The 19,867-nt window shown below is 40.3% G+C and overlaps 2 protein-coding genes across 10 annotated transcripts; both read right to left on the reverse strand.

Moving 5' to 3' along the window:
- Window positions 1-503: 503 nt before the first annotated feature.
- Window positions 504-8,039, reverse strand: LOC116252676 (protein phosphatase 2C 29-like). Of its 9 annotated transcripts, none has more exons than XM_050077461.1 (6): window positions 5,306-8,039; window positions 4,403-4,516; window positions 3,839-4,103; window positions 2,663-3,332; window positions 1,839-1,996; window positions 504-1,586 (listed from the first exon to the last, which is right to left on the reverse strand). In XM_050077461.1, exons 1-4 carry the CDS (start codon window positions 7,406-7,408, stop codon window positions 3,208-3,210), a joined length of 2,607 nt encoding a protein of 868 aa, XP_049933418.1. In that variant the 5' UTR covers window positions 7,409-8,039; the 3' UTR covers window positions 504-1,586; window positions 1,839-1,996; window positions 2,663-3,207. The 9 variants fall into 9 exon arrangements, with proteins under 9 accessions (XP_049933418.1, XP_049933417.1, XP_049933415.1 ...); XM_050077460.1 differs by having other exon boundaries at window positions 1,839-2,005; XM_050077458.1 differs by having other exon boundaries at window positions 2,137-3,332.
- Window positions 8,040-18,689: 10,650 nt separating this feature from the next.
- Window positions 18,690-19,375, reverse strand: LOC116253563 (GATA transcription factor 20-like). The gene is made up of 2 exons (XM_031628428.1): window positions 19,052-19,375; window positions 18,690-18,881 (listed from the first exon to the last, which is right to left on the reverse strand). The coding sequence occupies exons 1-2, from the start codon at window positions 19,364-19,366 to the stop codon at window positions 18,768-18,770; spliced, it is 429 nt and encodes a 142-aa protein (XP_031484288.1). The 5' UTR covers window positions 19,367-19,375; the 3' UTR covers window positions 18,690-18,767.
- Window positions 19,376-19,867: the final 492 nt, after the last annotated feature.

Here is a 19,867-nt window from a genome sequence, read left to right on the forward strand (position 1 = left end):
CTGTGCCTGCACATTTGCGACTCCTTGGCTTGTGGATAAACATAGCCTGGTTTTCACCTTGTTCAACATCTTCGGGTGGAATCGTTATTTATCAAGCCTCTTAGCTGGCATTGTTGGTTTTCTTTTGCTTGCTGTTTAATCAAAGTTATTATTAGATGAAGTTCTTTAATTCCTATGCTTAGGTATGATCTGCGTTTGTACTTCTATCGGTCTTTGGCTAAATTGCTGTAAGATCGTAGATATTCCACAGCGTGTCAGGAGATTGGATATAGCTAGATAGTGAACTATGAGGGCCACTTGATCTTTATTGAGTTCATTTCTCTATCTATTGATTTTAGACAGGAGCTCGTTTGAAGAAGGATCTTGAAGTGTTTATGGTTGTGCTTGGTGCTTTTTAGTCATGCTCGCATGCATATTCTTTGCTTCGCTAACTTAGCTTGTTGTGCTTGTATTAAGTATAGGAATGTGCGGAAAAAATTTTAAACGATATCTAGCGGTACACGTTAGCAGCAGTTTGGATTAAAGTTCATTTCTGTGTTTTGACATGAGGCCTTTCATTCGGCATATTGCGAACTGAAAATGTTAATACCCAAGAAAAACAAAAATAGCTGAAAGCCAAGGGAATGTGTTTGGGTTAAGGACCTACGTCCATCACATATTTTTCACTCTCATTGAACCGGAGAGGCGAGGTTTCCACTTTATAAACGGGATTTACAGTTCAGGAGAGCTTCTTGGTGGTAGGCATCGTTCCAATCATTTTGGAAAGAGTCGTCACCAATTTTGTCAACTGTCTTCCTCGGTTTGATGTCATTGTTTCTTCCCGATTTGCCACCATATTGTTTCCCTTGTTTTGGTGTAGAAACGTCACTGTTTAACAGCCCATCTCAAGCTGAAATATATAGCCAGGATGTGAAGCTTGCAACAAATGGAATCAAGCAGGATGAAGAGCATTGTTCATGTTATCAGCCAGCTGATCTGCAAACCTACGTATCAATCAAAAAAGGTGTTTAGAAAACAGATTCTGGGTCCGATATTGTCGATCAACCCATATGCACGGCAGAGATGCGAAGTGAATATGAAGTTCATGCAAGAAAGATGTCAACCATAAAACCTCTGTTGCAGTGGAAGCTAGTGCTCGATACTCTGCTATTGTGCTTGATAGAAAAAAAAAAAAAAGGTTGTAGCATATCTCCTACTGATTTGCAGTCATCAACACAACCACCCCGTCTGCACTAGAGAAGGTAGAGAGAAGCAACCTAGAAGAATTTAACAAGGTCAAGCCTGGAAACACTGTGGCCTTGAGATGCCCTAATATACGCCACCAGTCCAATAATTCCTGTAGAGTGATAAGCATAAACTGGCAAACTTTGTTAACGCAGAAGGCAAGGTCAGGCTAAAGTCATAGTCAAGTACTAAAGTGCCCCAACCACTTTTGGCCATATCGAGTAGGATGCGCCGCAGGTTCTCCATCGTGCAAAGATTTAACTTGTGATTAAGCACAAGGGGAGAAGAAATCGCTCCGGCTCCATCCATGCTGGTGTGTTTTAAAAGATCGACATTATACTTCGATGAGCAAGGAGGAAGCCCTGTGAGGTGCAACAATGACCAAAAATAAGTGAACGAGCTCAAAATTTTTAACCACAAATTCATTTCCAAGGAGAATAAGATGATGCACTGCTGAATCAGAGGTTCCAGTTATTGGAGGTAACAGAGGAAAAGGATGCACTGGGTGAGGTGCTTGCAGCAGCACCTAAAGTCATGGCTGTGAAGTTCTGATACCATGAACCTGTCACACAAGTAGTTGGAAAAAAAAAGGGAAGGAAAAAAAGAGAACTCACACGGCTTATATGTGGTTCGCTCAAGAAGGAGGAGCTACATCCATGACGCTCTTCATTTGTGAAGTTTCCACTATATAAAGGGATTTACAGGGTTTAATATCATCATCTCTTCCAGGTTTTCCGGTTTTCCTTGTTGATCTGATATTGAAACGTTACTGCTGCAACCTCTAACGCAAAACATTTAAGAAAAAACAGACTATTAAAGGAAGTTAGAGCGTAAAACGCGGTATTTGAGGAGCGATGAGAGAGAGTAAGAAAGAGCAAATACAATCTTTGCAAACTGATCTCAGCATCCAACCTTCAGCGCCTGCAAGTTCAATGCATTATTGCCATCTTTATTTGCACTATTGCTCACTCTCGCTCTCTCACACACACACACAAAAAAAAAAATCCACACAGAGTCCTAATTTTGGACTTTCTTTTCACATTCGTGTCTTCTAGTCATAACAGGTCCATGCCAGTGGCGGTACCAGGATTTTTGTTGGCTGAGGGGCACTGACTCACCAGCCCAAGTTCAATGTGGGTGCCCCATGTACTTTTCAAGTCATCATAATATAAATTCTTCTGGAACTTTTGATGGTCTGGTGTGGGCCACCAGCCCCCACGCATCTCCCCTCCGCCAGTAGTTCATTCCCATATCCATGAGATGATAAGATCAGGAGTAAACTTCTCCGAGTACGAGTATGATTGCAAAATATTTGGTCCCTCAACAAATATAGCCGCATGGAGGGGCACAATAAAGAAGAAAAATATATACAAGAGGTGATCTTCATTTATATGTGAAATGAAAGATTTTCGGTACAAATGTACTTCATAAACTTTACCTTGATCTGTTGGTGTTTGTATCATATTAAATTCCCCACGTCATGTACATATGGGTTGACTATCTCCTCCACCCCCAGGTACACAAGCTCTACAGACCCTGCCCAACAACCGAAATTCAGAAAGTAGGAAAGGGAAGAGAAACAAAATATGGTCCTTCATGGAAACTGCCGTGCCAATGCAGACATTTCAAACAGGAAGATCTGAATATCAGCAGCGCTTCACATTTGGATCACTGAACCGAAAAAGAATACCGAACACCAGTAACCATAAACAGCCTTCACTACTTTACATTTCTAAATTCTTTCTTCACAGGTGATGCTATCAGATAGATACATGTACTTTCTCAGAGCACCCGAAGTAGTCTTCCCATCTAGTGGTGTTTTCAGTTGTGCATTTCAGCAGTAGCTTCAGCACCACGTTGCATGAATCTAAGACTTTCTCGAGGAACTCAGGCTAAGAGTTTCTTCGCAGGCTCATGTCTGGATCAACAGATGCTGCAAATCACCGCTCAAGAAACCAACTGGAAGTTGCTATATACTGATCGTCACAAGTACTTGCCTGAGGACTTCCATATCCTCCCTTCAAGAGATATCACCATGACGGTAACATCATCATGATATTTTCTTCGGTCACCTTGTGGTATATCCAATAATTCATGGAACTCCATACCTGAAAGAAACAATGATCAGTCCAGAACATCTGGAGATTCAAGAGCTAGAAAAACTAATGGCTGAAACAAGGAAATCAGAATCGTGACTATATGAGCAGTTAAATCCCTGATCAATCAGCGGAAAGATGCATCTTTTATTAAATAACAAATCAAAGGACAGTGACTTGGAATCCAGATGTCAAAAGCGGTTGAATTTTCAACCAACAAGGACTCTTGATCCATACTGTTTTCTCAATCCCAGCCACAACATCAAGGATCACATAATAGCAAAACGAAAGAAAGCATCCAGTAATATTACAATTGAAGGTTACTCCCCAAATTTCCTTTTCAATGATTATATGAGCAACAACAGTTATGACAGCTCCAGTAATAAATAAATAAATAAATAAATAAATATGAATACATACACACACACATATATACATATATATATATATGAAACTGAAGAAAAGGAATGTGCAATGCCAAATTTGTGTTTTTGCACCAGCGAGTGATTTCATCTTACCAGCTTTCTTTGCGGCCCTGAAGAGAAGCTCCTCAATTAAATACTGTGCAGGATCCCCATCAGGAAATTTATCCATAAAATTTTCAACATAAGAGACAACTTCCTGATTGCTTAGGTACTGATACAATCCATCCGATGAGAGGACCAAAAATTGGTCACTCGGACCAAGTCTATAATGGCGAAGAGAAGGAGAAGAAGAAATGTATGGTGCAGTACCAATATACTCATTCCGAAACATTTCAAGCAGTGCATTGTTCAAGCCCGCCTGAAAATAAAATTACAAATAGTAAGTCATCTAATCTTAAATAAAAAACAGAAAAGGGCAACTGAAGGCTATACCATGAAATACTTTCAAATGTACTTAATCTTCAAATATGTTGTCTTAAAAATCATTGAATTGATGAGAAAAGGTACAAGATTTCTTTTCAGCATAAGCAACTGATGTCACATACTTATGACTTATGATTTTATGGAAGAAAAAGTCGATTAGATTAAACAGATAATCTTGACAAGAAGCCATGAAAAAATAGATGTTATCGAGGAAAGTAGCAGCAACAAGGAAACCTGTTTGAGGAAACCAGCACCAAAGGCCCTTGTGACCTTCAAACGACCCTTCACCCTGTCGTTGACAATGCATTGGCTGTCATCTGGATGTTCTCTCTTGATTCTCAAGACTTCCTGCAGAAGTCACAGGCATCAAATTTCCAAAAGTGACAATCTTTTGTCAGACTAAACTGAAGGACAAGTCAAGGTACTCCAACACACACACACACACACACATATCCAAAAAGCTACTAGAGTTGGAGTTGCAAATTACTACTACAGCGTATGTTAAGCATGTGCTGGATACGTGTCATGTGATCCAGGATCAATAACATAGGAGAGGCTCCAATAGCATACTTTTCATATTCCACAATGGTACATGAAACGAAACCTCAAAATCAACAATTGTGCTTTTCACAATCACACGAGAAAATAAATTTGCTAGGTGTTAAACGATAGCCAAATCGAGCTTAACTGAGTTAGGGGAAATATGGCAGTTCTAGCAAAGAGCAACTTATAATGATACAGTATACTAATAGTTTTCATCAATAGATGCCAAAAGAATTCCCACTTTCACAGTTCCTAAGTCCACAACCAAAAGCTAGACGACAAGCATTAACGACTTCCATCTGAATTTCCATATATCGAATAATTGAGTTCTGACGTGAATATACAGAACGATAAAATCCAATTCAAAATGCACATGTAGCTTTATTGGAGCCCAATTAGGAGCACGCTACGACAAATTCAAGAGTTTCTGCTGTTTTAATTGATAGCTGCATAAAAGAGTGTTACCACCCCCAAAGAGTTGTACAAGATATCCAAGAAATACAAATCCAACATTGAACAGTTAAGATGTTTAAACTTTAAAGTAAATCGGTAACGCTAAAATGCAAAAGCCAAAAGGATAAGTCAAATTCTTACTTCTTCGATGCTGGTGCTATGGTCGGTGGATAACTGCAAGGCCGTTAGCTTCACTTGGTGAGCAGGGAATTCAGCCTCCCCCAGACGCAAGTTCCCGCTACGATCAGAAGCATCCTCAAGGATACCCTCCAAAGCTGATGTGAAATTTTTCTGGATGTTTAGAGCCCTGAAAGATGCATCTAATTCTGGTTGGTATTGGGCCACTATAGCACGACTATCACCAAGATTCATTACATACACATCCTCATCCTTCATCAACACCACCAATAGACAGGAACCCATCAACGCCAGCTCAGGGTTCTGATCAATAGCCTTATGGGTCATATCCAGATATGCGAGTTCAGTAGTTTCAAGTGCCTTGGAAAGGGCCTTCAAGATGGCATCATGATCAACAGGACCAGTTTTGTACTTTCGGAGGCTATGCTTAGATCTTTCATCGACTTGGTTCTCCACCTCAATCTTCTCTTTGTCTAAATCATACGACCAACCGGACAATTTTCGACGATTCTCTTTGTGCTTGTTAAAACTAAGTTTTAGCTTGGAGAAGAGCAAGGATGTTCCCTTTCGAGGCCGATGAAGTGAATCAGTAGCATTGACCGTTGAAGGCGTGGACGCGTCATTTCGATATCGTCCATCTCTTTCCTTCTGCTCTGCCTCTGCGGTAGATGACCCATCACAATCAGCATTGTCTGTTCGAAAGCCAAAACGACCAGAACCCCAAGTGGAGAACCCATCGTCGTCTTCTTCGGCGAGTAGTTCCCACAGAAGTTTCCCTCTCTTCACCTCCATTGCCTCTTCTTGGAAGGTCACTCTTTTAATGGACCCACAAGATGGATTTGATTCGTGCTTTCCTATCTTAGTGTGTTTTATAGACTGAGCTCCTTCACCAGCCAATCCATTTCCCCGCATCGTATCATCTTTACCATTGTCCTGCGCGGGATCACCATCGTGTTTCCTGGAGCTGCTGCAACCATCATCGGCCAGCCTGTTGTCATCAATCTTTGAAGGTGGATGGCGCCCATTTCCCTCTCCCACCAAATTCTCCACCGTCCCTCCCGCATCCTCGGCTTCTTCCCCATTTTCTTTCGCAGTTGAATCCTGTGTAGTTTCCCAAAATAAGCCTTCAAGTTCGTCGAAAATGGCCTTGTAAAGGTTAGACATCAAGAATTCAGGAGCGTCAGGTCCATTAAAACCATCATAAATACCAACAAAGAGCCAGCCATTCTCCTCGGAAACGACCACATGCACTCTATCTTCCCCAGCTTTTCCATGAGCCCACTGAAGACCGTCACCAAAATCCCTGCTCCAACCTTCTTTCTCCAAATCATCACAGTACCTCCTCTTGCTGCCATTGTCATTGCCATTATCGTTACCATTACAACTGACAACCTCTCTAGGTTGATGCAGTCCCACGAAATTAAGCACTGGGAAAACCCAAGGCCTCTTCTTCTCCGAGAAATTCCTCTGGAACGCCCTCTTGATCGCAACCCCAGATAAAACGTGCCTCTTCTTCTTCTTCTTGAGATAGTACCCGCCCAAGGGGGCCGAGAAATGGATGCCGTCCGAACTATCCAGCGGCCCGGAGGCCGCTCCCCGTTCCAATGGACCGGACATGAATCCGCGCTCGAACCTACCTGAATTCCCTAGCTCCTGGCTCTGCTGAACCAGCACCCGAGGAACCGGTTGCAGAGGTAAGGAGCTAAAGAACGAGCTGCTAACGAAGAAATTGTCGCCGTTCTTACCGCCAACATTGAACCCATAATCACCACCGACGGAGGAAAACCCGAGCCCCCCATCGTGGTCCGAATGGCCCTGGGAGAAGACGGCAATCGGGGCTGAGGAGTTGGCGCTGACGGACGCGCCGGAGATCGAGCGGAAGGTTGTCTCGGCCGCAACGCCAGCGGCAGGAGCAGCGAGGCGACAGGAGGAGGAGGGGGAGAAACGGCCAGAATCGGAAGGGGAAAGAAGGCGGCACCCGTGTCGGATGTAGCAGAAGGAATGGCCGAGCGTCTGGTCGAGCGGCTCCTCCGAGAAGATCAAGTCGTGATGACCACCAGGACCGGCTCTGACGCAGGGGAGGAGAACAGAGACGCCGTTTCCCATCGCATTTAGTGATACCCACTTGCTCTCTCTCTCTCTCTGTCCCTCTCTCTCAAGGTGGACTTGCAGGAGTTTCAATGGCAGATTAGAGTTAGGGCTAGGGTGAGAGAGAGAGGGAGGGAGGGAGAGGTTTTGGTTGTTGTTATCGTTGTGGTCTTTCGTTTTCGAACCCCAAAACCACTGTCTTTCCCTCCTCTCCCCCTCTCTCACTCTCTCTCTCTCTGCGCGTGTCTTCTTCTTCCTCTTTTTATTTGCTTCCAATAGCAAGAGAGAGAGAGAGAAAGAGAGGGTGAGTGAGAGTGTGAGGCGCTCCACTGCTATTGCTCTCAGTCTCTGACTTCTTCTCTCACCTGTTCTGCTTCCACTCTCTCTCTCTCCAAATTTTTTTTGTCCACCATTTATTTTTGAAATGTATTCCGTGGGGACATATATCGCCAGTCACATTCATACCAACGAAAAGCCCGCTTCCCCTCCGCTCAGCTCTCCCTGATTCCTTCTGCTGCTCATTCAACTGTTGAGAGAGAGATATGGAGAGAGTTCTTCTTAGGACCCACTACAAAACAAATCATTTTCATCCAATTCAAAACGTAAATTTTCTCATATCAAACTTGTCACCAAAAGTGACGGGAGGCAGCCAACCATTCTCGTGGAATCTACGACCAACCAAAGCGCCATTGAAAATTCGAAACCAACAGGGAGGCAGAGAAGAGAAAGAAAAAAGCACGCTTCAACTGCATCCCTCCCCTCCCCATCGTAACACCAAAGTCAGAGGAGCCACCAATTTCGTGACTGCTTCCCCTTCGTTGGTTACCGTTGATATCGTCTAAGGGTATTATTGGCCATCTTCATGAAACTTAAGCCGGAGCCGAAGCCGAAGCCGAGCCGCATCGACTATCGGGGAGCGTCGCCTTGTGCAGGAGTCAAACCATGTGGGCCCCACACTCCTCCCTCTTTGTCGTTGATCGTCGTACAGAAGACCGAGCAACAGAAAAGTAATGGGGAAAATTTCTTTTCAAGTCCTTCCTCTTTGGCTATACTGTTAAATAAGAGGCCTCATATACCTTTGAGTTTTCTTATACGTCTCCAACGACAGCCCCAAGTAAAAAGCCTGCGACTTTGAACATGTCAAATTTTTGCATTCCATCTTCGTTAAGAAAAATCATGGAAATACTGCTGTCAACTTCACTTTTCGACACAAAATAAGGAAAACTAAATAAAATCGTCTGTTTCATGGAATCTTTGCCATAACGACGCTATGAGAATGAATCCGTCATCGATTTTTATATTTAACAGGGCATTCATATATATGTTAGTATGAAAATAAAGAGATATAGAGGGGTTGGTGAATGGTCTCCAAATAAGCCCATATATAGCTCCACCACTGCTACTAGGAATAAACACATAAAACTCTAAGCTTTTATTCCATTAATAACTTAGCAAATGGCCAACCAGAATGAAGTACGTACTAAGCCGTGAAAGTTGGAATACATGAGAAAGCTTAAAACTAGAGGACTTATTTAGGCATTACGGTGAAAGAAGGCAGGCCGTGAATGAAATTTAGGTGATGCTTTTTCCTTTCCCTTTTCAAACGTGACATTAATCGCTTTCCACCAAAGTCAAATTCTTTGGCCCCCTCTACCTTTTAATTTTATTTATGCCCTACAAAAACCACTATTTCCAGTAGGGGGTCTCTTTCTCCAAAAAGTCAAGCTTGAAATTATCTGCCGGAGTCTAAAGTCAATGTGTTAGTTACGCATTTAATGGAATCTGTTTTATGAGATAAAGACTATAGAGCACACATCCCTCTCTTTCTCTCTCTCCCCAACGGATTTGTAGAATAACTGGATGGGCAGGTGGCCAGTTGTGGGCGCGTCCCTTGTTCAATTCTCAAAGACATTGTTTTGGTTGAGAGGTGCTGTTAGAAGTTACGTAGACCTGTTTTGTCCCCTTCTTTTGCTTTATATATATATATATATATATATATATATATATAAACATTTGTGTTCACTCATTCAATTCAAACAACAATTTAATAACATCGATCATATCTATGCTCAATGGAACGCAATAATCGATTGCAAAATTTTCTTTAGGAAGGAATCCTGAACTTTTGTCTTATCCAACAATTGTGAATTAAAAAAGAGAAAAAGGCTGCAACCCAAAATAATGCTTATACCCATAATAGTTACGGTCAATCCAAATCACATGAAAAATCAAGTGTGGAAATAATCGACATTTTCTCCAAAAAACGCTTGTGTTCAAACTATCATTTCACTTACATAAATGTGAAATGTGGAAAAGTATCAGTTTCTCAGGAATACGAAGACCTTCCCTCTTATCCCCGCGGGGCTCAAGCAAACACCTCCAAACACGGGAGAAATGAGTTCCTTTCGAATTTCGAGAACCCGCCTTAAGAAATGCATTTCTTTTGAGAAAGGGGTCTCTCCACATGTTGCTTCTCTCATGTGAACCAAGTACAAGAAGACAATTGCCACTTTTTACGCATTCTAGAAGACAAAACAAACAAAAAAACTGTAAGCGACAGGCCAGTCATTCACATGTACCAACAGTTCTCTTGCCTTTTGAGCCCAAACTTCACACCCTAAAAACCCTAGCCTCTCTCTCTCTCTCTCTCTCTCTCTCTCTCTCTCTCTCTCTATATATATATATATATATATATATATATATATATATATATATATATATATAGTCCTAACCCTAACCCTAACCCTAATTGATCTTTTTTACTAGACCATATCTGTCAGGTTTAATGATTTAGACCGCGATCCAAGTTCATAATTGTTTGACTAGGGGAGTGAAAAAAATTGACCTAGACCCGGATTTCCTTACGCATGTACAGACGTAGCACGCCGATCCATAACACTGGATTGGGCCAACCCTAGAAGGAGAACCAGCTTTGCTCATAGACTAGGCAAGTTTTATTTTAGTTTTTAGCACAATAACTCAACTTCTTGGATCTACAAATCGAATCCCACGTTTGACTGTTGATTGGGCTAATCGAATATTAGGCTCGGGTATATATATATATATATATATATATTGAACTAATTAGGTGCATTTTACTGATGGAAACAATTAAATAACGCAATGAAAACGTATCAGGTTTTGCTTTCTCAAGTCAAGACCTTCCTTCTAGAGATAAGCTAAAAGCCAAATGCATTTTTCTCAAGCATCCTCTGCCAATTTAATTATGTAAGTACGAATCAGTTTCTCGACTTAAAAACGGGTTCATGCAAAACATGTCGATAAAAGTCATTTATGTTTTTGGAAGATCAAAATGACTTTTTCTGTGGAATCAACCAAACACGACTTAAATGCTGTTTTAGAAGCTAAGTAAATTTTGCCTCCAAAATGCTATTTAAGAGTGTCACCCAAACACGGCTTAATGATTTTTGTTACATTCTAAAACCATTGTTGTGAAATGAAATTAACAAGGGAAAGCTCAGTAGGAATATGTTCCTGAACAAAATCACAGGAACATTAATTTCAACTGGACTCGTCCTTAGCGTGGGTGGCTTAATTTGCCTTGTTCCTTGCTGGGTTCCCTTCCTTTTTCCACTTGATTGAACAAGTTAAAATTGTTGGTCCAAAAATCATGCATCAGTTAACGTTCCAGTTGATTATCCTTTTCTTTTAATAGTTTGTGCAGCTATATGCAGAGATAAAGTCATCTGCTTGATGATTCTTTATTGGGATTATTTTACGGGGCCGTCAACTTTGTGGTTGTTTATCCTAATTGTTTAATCCAAGAAGTTATTTGTTTAGTCAAGGCCCAGCAGCAACTTCCATTTTCAAATGATAATGCCTTTACACTAATCAATTACAAATCAAAGTGGGAAGCTCAGCATCCACTTTGTTTTCTTGCGTGATCTTGACATCTCCCCAACTCTCTCTCTCTCTCTCTCTCTCTCTCTCTATATATATATATATATATATATATATATATATAGATATAGATAGAGAGAGAGAGAGAGAGGCAGGAGTAGTGGGCCAGAACACCTTGACCCACTCAGCGGCATTGGTTTAGTTTCCAGAACACCAAAAGAAATTATATTGGCAGTTTCCTCGCAAGGGTTTGTTTCTAAATACTTAGAGATGTCCTAAAACAAATTAATCACAAATGGAACGTGAGATCATGAAATACAGGAAGCTAAAAGCGGGAACGTTGAAATTGACTGTTTCTACAGACGCATTCTTTTGAACCTTGCTGTCCAACCGATCTGCTTCCGAAAATGTGAAATTTAAAAAAAAAAAAAAAAAAAAAATCCAAGTTGGTCGTCGCAAGACAGGCTGCCCCGTCCACCAAGTCATGTTGACAATTAGCTAGCTCTTGGAGTTTTATATGGAATCTTGACTTCATTGTGGATTGTAAAGTCTCCTGCCCTTGCCCACTATTGGCAAAATTCATGAAAAAGTCAGGAAATGTGAAAGAGAGAAAGAAGATAAAAACCAACTTAGTCAAGGATATGTCTCCACTCAACTAGTAAACAATCAGGCATGGTGACAACTACCATTAGCATGACATTAACATAGAACTCTTAACAGCCATGAGATGCTAGTTTCTTGGCTTCCTTGTTTTCTTTCACAGAATTCTTGGTCTGTTCAATTATTTTTTGCCAGTAAGAACTCCAGAAAATGAAGAGGTTCAAACTTTTTCATCAGATTGGGTGCATGCATGCCGATATTGTTTCCCTCATTTTGAATGTATGATCCTATCACAAAGCGCTAACTTCAACATGAATGTACAGATCTATTAGTCAAAGTGGTAATGTTTTTCCTTTTCATAATTAAAGTTGTTAACAGCATCATTTACATCGGGCTTTAGTAAAAAATGTAAACAAACATTTGAGAGTAGGCAAAGAAGGCATCTGGTATGGTTGGTGCAGACAAATGACTTTTTTCCTCTTATTTTGAAGATTAAAAAATGAGAAAACTTATCGACATTTCTTTACCAAGTGTTTGTTCAGAATGCTCCGCACTGTATTGATGATAACCTTTACATGCAATACAAGTTATCCAGGAAATTAAACATGTTGGAACCCCTATTTTGAGTGTTTACTTAGAGAAAACCGAAGCAAAACCTTTAAGATCATACCCTTATGCCTCATATGTTCAGCCTTTCTTCAGGGTTTAAGAGGAGTTATGTTAAATCGGTCCACTCGAGTGACGCGGTTGCCACCATTTGCAGTAGAGATGAATGACACAATAAAATAAGATTTGAAGCTCAAACCTCTTGGATGTGACCACCTACACCCCAGTTCCAAGTTGTAGTATATAAATGCAATACCTACAAGAAATCTTGAGACAACCGCATCGTGGCCGGCCCATTACAGTACAGCAACCACGTCCGGGACTCTCCCTTAAAGAAGTTTTCTTGTTGGCAATTAACAATTAAAATTCCTGACTCATGCACGTAGCGATAAAGGTCATTATCAGAAATCGCAAGGTCAAACGAAACCAGCCGGCAGAACCTCAGGAAGTTCATATTTCAGATTCATGATCAAGATCATGTTGCGTGATTGAAAAGGACAGACTCAATTTAAACTCAAAGAGCAAAATACAAAGAAACACGACAAGTTGGACGCAATCAGATAAAAGCCATTGATTGATCATGTCAACGAGATGTAAACGTTATACCAGAACCAAACGAAAACAAGGGTCTTGCTTCTTCAACTTCATTCGCTTATATATTAGCTACAATATAATATTGCACCAACCAATCAGTTGGAGAAAAAACTGACGAAAAATTAGGATCTGTGCCACCTCCCAAAGTCAAGAGCTGATCAGATATACTCTTCTCGAACTTTTCAAAGCGAGAAAACAACACATGCTTCGGGGTTCTGTCAGCGCTGACGTCCAGTAATATTAAAGTCATTAGACGGTAAGATGCACCAACAAGCAATCCCTCTAAAGATACAGGAGAAATTTGAGAAGTCGAAACTCTTCAGATAAAAGAGATTCAAAATCTAACAAACCAGATTGACACGGCAGGTGAAGAACTCGAGTAGGCCAGCCAGACGGATTGAAATGGCAGCCACGCGTGATTATTGAAGAATATTACAGTTGGGCAACAGGCAACCACCCAAGAGAATGACGGAGACATCAGGTCGACGAAAGTTTTTCAACTTGTTAATATTGTTTCCCATGTGTAGATCAGGAAAATATTGCTTATTTTCTCGGCTCCGACGATTCATCTTTGGTGGGTAACTTCCCAATTAAATCTGTCCATGCATATCAGATTCGTGTTGGTTCATTTATTGATGATCACAAGATCAATCTTTAATTCGTATACATTTGTCAAGAAAAATATCTTCTGTTGTTTGAAAACGAAACAGCTGCCTGTTAATCATGGGTTTAGTTCTCATAAATTTTCATTCAGAACATATATATTATTTTAACCGACGATCACGTCGATCCATCCACATGAACAAAAAATGCAGGACTACGAATTCCCAATTGTCTGCAAACTTAGAATATGAGGAAATTTAAGGAGATGAGGAGACCCTGGCCGCCCACCCAATGTCAGGAGTTGTTGACCAGACCTGATCAACCAGCTAGGATCTTTGGGTAGGCCTTTAGATTCTCAGGATTTGACATCCACGTAGTAATCCATGTTACAACCTCTCCTCTTTGACTCTAGATGATACCATTTGTTACTTGAAGCAAGTAAAATGATTGTCTCATCTCAATTGTAGCTCTTAATTAGGTCTGACCTAAGATCCCTAGTTGGACTCATTAAAAGCTAGCTAAAGATCCTGAATAAGCGTAGATTTGATGTACGTGGCTTGACTTAGTTTATATAACAAAAGATTCGCGCCCAAGGTCTGTGGTTCATAGATGTCATCTAAGAACAAAGATTTTGTCACCATCAAAAGAATTAATAGGAAGAGGAGGGTCCGTTCTCAAGTTCTTACGTTTCGAAATCTAGAGACAATCGAATAGAGTCTTAGACTAATTATATAATCACGCGAGGTTGCTCCGAACATCTAAGTTTAGTCTCTTCAATCAGCATGGAATTACCTACGGAGCAACTTGGGTGTCCCGTGCGGTCAGTTGCCCACACAAACCCCTATATTTCTCCCCTTCTAGATCCCACACGTATAAATATATTGGACTTTAAAAGAGGCAACAATAAAAAGTGACACAACTCTTCTTCGTTGCCAACACCTAACTCCGCTATCCTGCTTGCTCCCTAACTTCAAAACATTAAAGGCAGGACCAAGAGTTCAGAGCCCAGGACCTTTGCCATGAACTACATTCAATCTTCAGCTTAGGCTTTTTCCAGCCCTACTGAATTGATATTAGGTCACCACCTGGTTGTGTTGCTCGAAACAGCTAATTAAATGTTCGTAAATACATTCAACCACATTAAAAAGCTCACGATATATATCGTGACCACAATAGGAAAAATATACATACGGACAGATTAGTTTGACACTATCAAAATAACAAACTAATAGCACCTCTTATGACTACAGTCATCACCATGTTGCACGCAAATTCGAGTTGAAGTTTTAAAAACTTCTCTACTTTTTGGTCATACAAATATGAGCATGATATGAGAGTAGTTTTGCGAAGATTTTTTCACATTCTACAAGGAAAAACTGCAACTGCAATTTGGTGAAAAGGCTTTATCGCTCGCCTGATCACTTAAAATATAATGGCTAGGACCATAGCCCCCAAGGCTAGCTAGCCACTTCAGCTGGCTTCTGCATGATTATGGGATACCCAATGAGAGTTTATAAATTTACCACAAATATATGTAAAGATTCATGGACTTGTTTTATGAACCTGACCCAATCTTTGAGATGGACTTACGAGACATTTTCATAGTGCCAAACAACCTCTTAACACAGAACTGGAGGGCATACATCTATCTCTATTTATGCAAAAAAGGCAGTAGAAGATGTCTACTCTGTTACAGGAGCAGCAGAACGGGATGTCCTTCTGTTCTAAAAAAAACACGGATTGAACACCATCTTGCAGAACATATTTATCTTATGATTCGAAAGAACGCTACACAAAAGCTCGACTTCAATCCATTGCCGGTCGATGGTGTGGAGCCACAGTCGACATCAACCCCTGCACCGCTGCTGGTATGGTCGCTCTCTTCTTCTTAATTGGTACTGTGGAGCTCCCTTTTTATCACTCTTGTGAGGGGCCATAGTCAAACACTGGCCATGGCTAGCGCTGCCTCTCTCTTTCTCGATCAATCGCTCAAAACTCTAGAGCGCGAGAGAGAGAGCAGCGGCTAGCCATAAAAGGAAAAGGGATAGAGAGCAGCTGCCCGGCAAATTATGACCAGAGCACATTACTGTTTATAAATATTTGAAAATTTACCTTAGCCAAATAATTTATTTACCAATTCTAATGAACGGGTATCTATTTAAAAACTGATTTATTTTTTATATCACGTATAAAACAAGCACATCATGCATAAATAATAAACTAGCACATAAAAAACTTTCTAGGTTGTTCATAATACGGAAAGCTTCAAAAGAAAAGGAAAACATACGAAAAAATTACGGTAATATGTTTAAAAATTAAAAAAAACAAACAAAAAATGGGAAACAAATGGATAAATGAGAAACTAATAATATAGACATCAAAAAATAAGTACGTGTGCAACAATAATGGAAACAAGCAGTTTGGCATTGAAAAATGAAAAAAAAAAAAAATCGAATTTTCTTTTGCCTTTTTTTCATTTTCACAATTTTTTTCCAAAGAAAAACGGCGTTTTCAATTATTTTCACATTTTTTCGAAAAAAAAACATTCTTTTTACTATGATACCACCGTTTAATCGTCATTACTACACTCACAAACATCGACAACAAGTGTATGAGTGCATGTGTTATTTTAGCCATTTTAGTGTAACAATTTCCCAGTTATTTTAGTTGTTACTTTTTTATTTTTTAAATATTATGAAAAATATTGCATAACTAACGCGTTTGACTGTGAAGCTTTCACTTCAATCGCCTCTCCCTTGCCCGGGCGGTCCCCCTCCCTCCGCCCCTGATTACGATGCTTGAGAGTTGGCCCACATCATGTCAAGGTGCAGATTATAGATTATCATGTCAAGGTGTCAAGGTGCAGATTATAGATTATGATAGGACAGGAATGGCTTAAGAGTTTCGAGTTGATTTTGTGAAATTTTTCTTTGGCTTCAAAACCGTCATGTGATAACCGTACTGTTGGGATTTTAGTTTGGCCCCGCCCCTTATCGTAATGGACAAGTTTAAATAGCATGTTAGTAAAAAGAGATCTTTGTCCAAAAGGTAAACATTTCATTATAGTTCTCCAATATTGGAATGTTCCAATTTTTGCCTCAGATATTTATGTCAATGCTTTTGGAAACACAAAACCAGAAATTGTTGGGGATCATAAAATCATTCATATAATATACATGTCTTTTTCTAAACCATCCACAATCAACTTCCTTAACAGTCAATCATACATGAGAAAGAATATCAAAGCAATGAAACAAGATTTAAAAGGCATCAAAGACGATCAGATGGCTATTTGGATCAAAAGTCTGGTCTGATGACAATATTATACAAAGAATTCTTGAGAGCATAAGTAGTTCATCAAATATACATCTATTTTATAAAATCATCTACAATCAATTTCTTAAACTGTCATACATCCAACATTTATTTGATGAAAAAGTATATCATAAATATAATACAAGATTTAAAGGACATCAATGATAATCATATGGGAATTCCGATCAGAGGTCTTATCTGACCCAGTTAATGTGTTGAACTTAGATTTAAAGTCTCATCTTCGGATCAGAGGTTTAATCTGATCCGGTTGTGTGTTGGATTTGGGTACGGAACCAGTGATTTGGATCATAGGCTTAATCTCATCCGCCATAGAAGTTAGTATTGGCTTTTCAACCTAAGATATCGATCAAATGCCTAATTGATCGGCTTCAGAGTGTAGACATAAAACCTTTGATATGGTTCAAGGATCTAACAAGATCTGGCTTAGATGTTGAATTTGAATTTCAAATTGAGGGTTTAGTTCAAACGACTAATCTTATCTGGTATAGATACATATTTCAATCATTTATATCAATTTGTTTGGCAATACTATTCAAAGAATCCTTTGATATCATAGGTAGTTCATCAAACATTCACGTTTTTTCTAAAATCATCCACAATCAATTTCCTAAACCGTCATACACCCAACATTTATTTGATGAAAAAGTATATCATATACAAGATTTAAAGGACATCAATGATAATCACATGAGAATTGAGGGCAGAGGTCTTAACTAACCCAGATAGTGTGTTGAACTCAGATTTAAAGTCTCACCTTTGGATTAGAGGTCTAATATGATATTATAGTGTGTGTGTTGGATTTGGGTACGAAACCAGGGATTTAGATTAGACGTTTAATCTCATCCACTATAGAAGTTGGCATTGAATTTTCAACCTAGGATATCAATCAAATGCCTAATTCGATCTACTTCAGAGTGTAGACATAAAACCTTTGATCTGGATCAAGGATCTAACATGATCCAGTTTAAATGTTGAATACGAATTTCAAATCTAGGGTCGAGTTCAAAGGTCTAAGTTTATCCAGTCCACATACAGATCTCGAATATTTATATCAACTTGTTTGGCAATACTATACAAAGAATCCTTTGAGATCATAAGTAGTTCATCAAATATACATCTTTTTTCTAAAATCACCCACAATCAATTTCCTAAACCGTCATACATCCAACATTTATTTGAGGAAAAAGTATATCGAAGATATACTAAAGGAGATCAATGACAATCATATGGGAATTTGGATAAGAGGTCTTATCTGACCCAAATAGTGTGTTGAACTCGGATTTAAAGTCTCATCTTTAGATCAGAGGTCTAACCTGATCCAGTATTACATTATAGTTGTAAAAATCTAAGAGGGCTGCCTCTGCCCTGACGATCATACATGTCCCAACAAATAAGATCAGGTAACTCTTCGATTGAGCCGCTTCGTGCAAGCAGTTGAGTGCGACAGTATTAATTTGCAAAATCTCACATAGTGAGGCGAGTTTTGGAATTAAACCCATAATAAGAGGACTATTGTGAAAATTTTCTTTTCTTCAAAAGTTTGCCGCCACCGAAACGGGTTGACGCTTCCCTCAGTCTCTCCTTCGCTCTAGCCAAGTAAAGAAAATAGAATAGAGAGAGAAAGTTGAGGGAGGGGTTTTACATGAACTTTTTTTTTTATATATATATGATTTCTACATATTTATTCACGTAGATGAAGCGAGAGAGAGCCATGATATGTAGTCAAAGTTTGATCGAAAATCGGTCAATCTAGTGACCAAAAAACAAATCCGCGAATCTAGACATGGACTTTGGGCTTCTTCGACGACCGAGTCATCCCTCGGGAATCGGTCCCCAGATTCGTCCTCCTCTCCTCCTTCTTGAACCGGATCCCGCACGCGTTGCACAGCGTCTGCACACTCCAAAACACGAGAAAACGAAAGGAGGAAAATGGTTTTAAAAAACAAAAAAGTCTCGCATCTGTTTCATGAGTCGTCTCTCATGGAAAAGTATCGACTCGTCCGAGCCGCAATGCAGAGAAAGAAAAAGAGAGAAAACGAGGGAGGGCTTGGGCTTCATCACCTTGGCGCCGTTGGGTCCGTTGCGCCAGAGAGGAGTCTGGGTCGTCGCGCACGTCGCGCACCTCCGCACCTTGCCGGTCGACGACGAGCTCGCCGCGCGGCCGCTTTCCTTCTGCGCACTCGCCACGCCCACGAACCACGATGAGGTCGAAGGGGAAGCACGTAGCCCGCCGGCTTCCGCCGGAAATGCGACGACGCCGCCACGGGAAGAAGGCCCCAACGTCAGAGTGCAGTCGACGGAAACGTCGCCGGAATATTCCTCCAGCCGAGGGAGGAGGTCCTGCTCCTCCGCCCCGCCCAGCTCCGCGCTTTCCATGCGTTCCCACGTCCGCCAAAGACACCAGAGAGAGAGAAGCGTCACGTAACGTTAATACGCTCGATAATGACCATAATGGCCTTAGTGAGATATAGAGAGACGGTAACCTTTTTGTCTTTTCACTTGAGATTTTATTGGAAGGGTTAAGCCTGACTTTAATAGCGGAGCTTCTTTCCATAATTTCACGTTGATTATATGAACATTTTCAGAGAACTTGTTAAAAAAATATCGTCCTTTATAATGACGAGGAATCAAATTAATTAGGGCCTGCCCTTCTGGCTTTTCTTGGGTGAGCTTGGGATCGGGGAAGAAATTATCCGAGACAATTTCAGTCTCTTCTTGGGTCGAAAATCTAGTAAAGATAACAAACCGTCTCCTTAATTAATTAAGACAATCTTTTTAAAGAAAATCTTTGTCAGCGTGATTAGTGTGGGTAGCCTTGGAGTTCATGCCATTTGCCTCCCACCTTCCCCTCTTCTTTTTCCTCGAAAACATGACTCT

The sequence above is a fragment of the Nymphaea colorata genome, chromosome 4, assembly GCF_008831285.2.
Source record: "Nymphaea colorata isolate Beijing-Zhang1983 chromosome 4, ASM883128v2, whole genome shotgun sequence".
Classification (NCBI taxonomy): domain Eukaryota; kingdom Viridiplantae; phylum Streptophyta; class Magnoliopsida; order Nymphaeales; family Nymphaeaceae; genus Nymphaea; species Nymphaea colorata.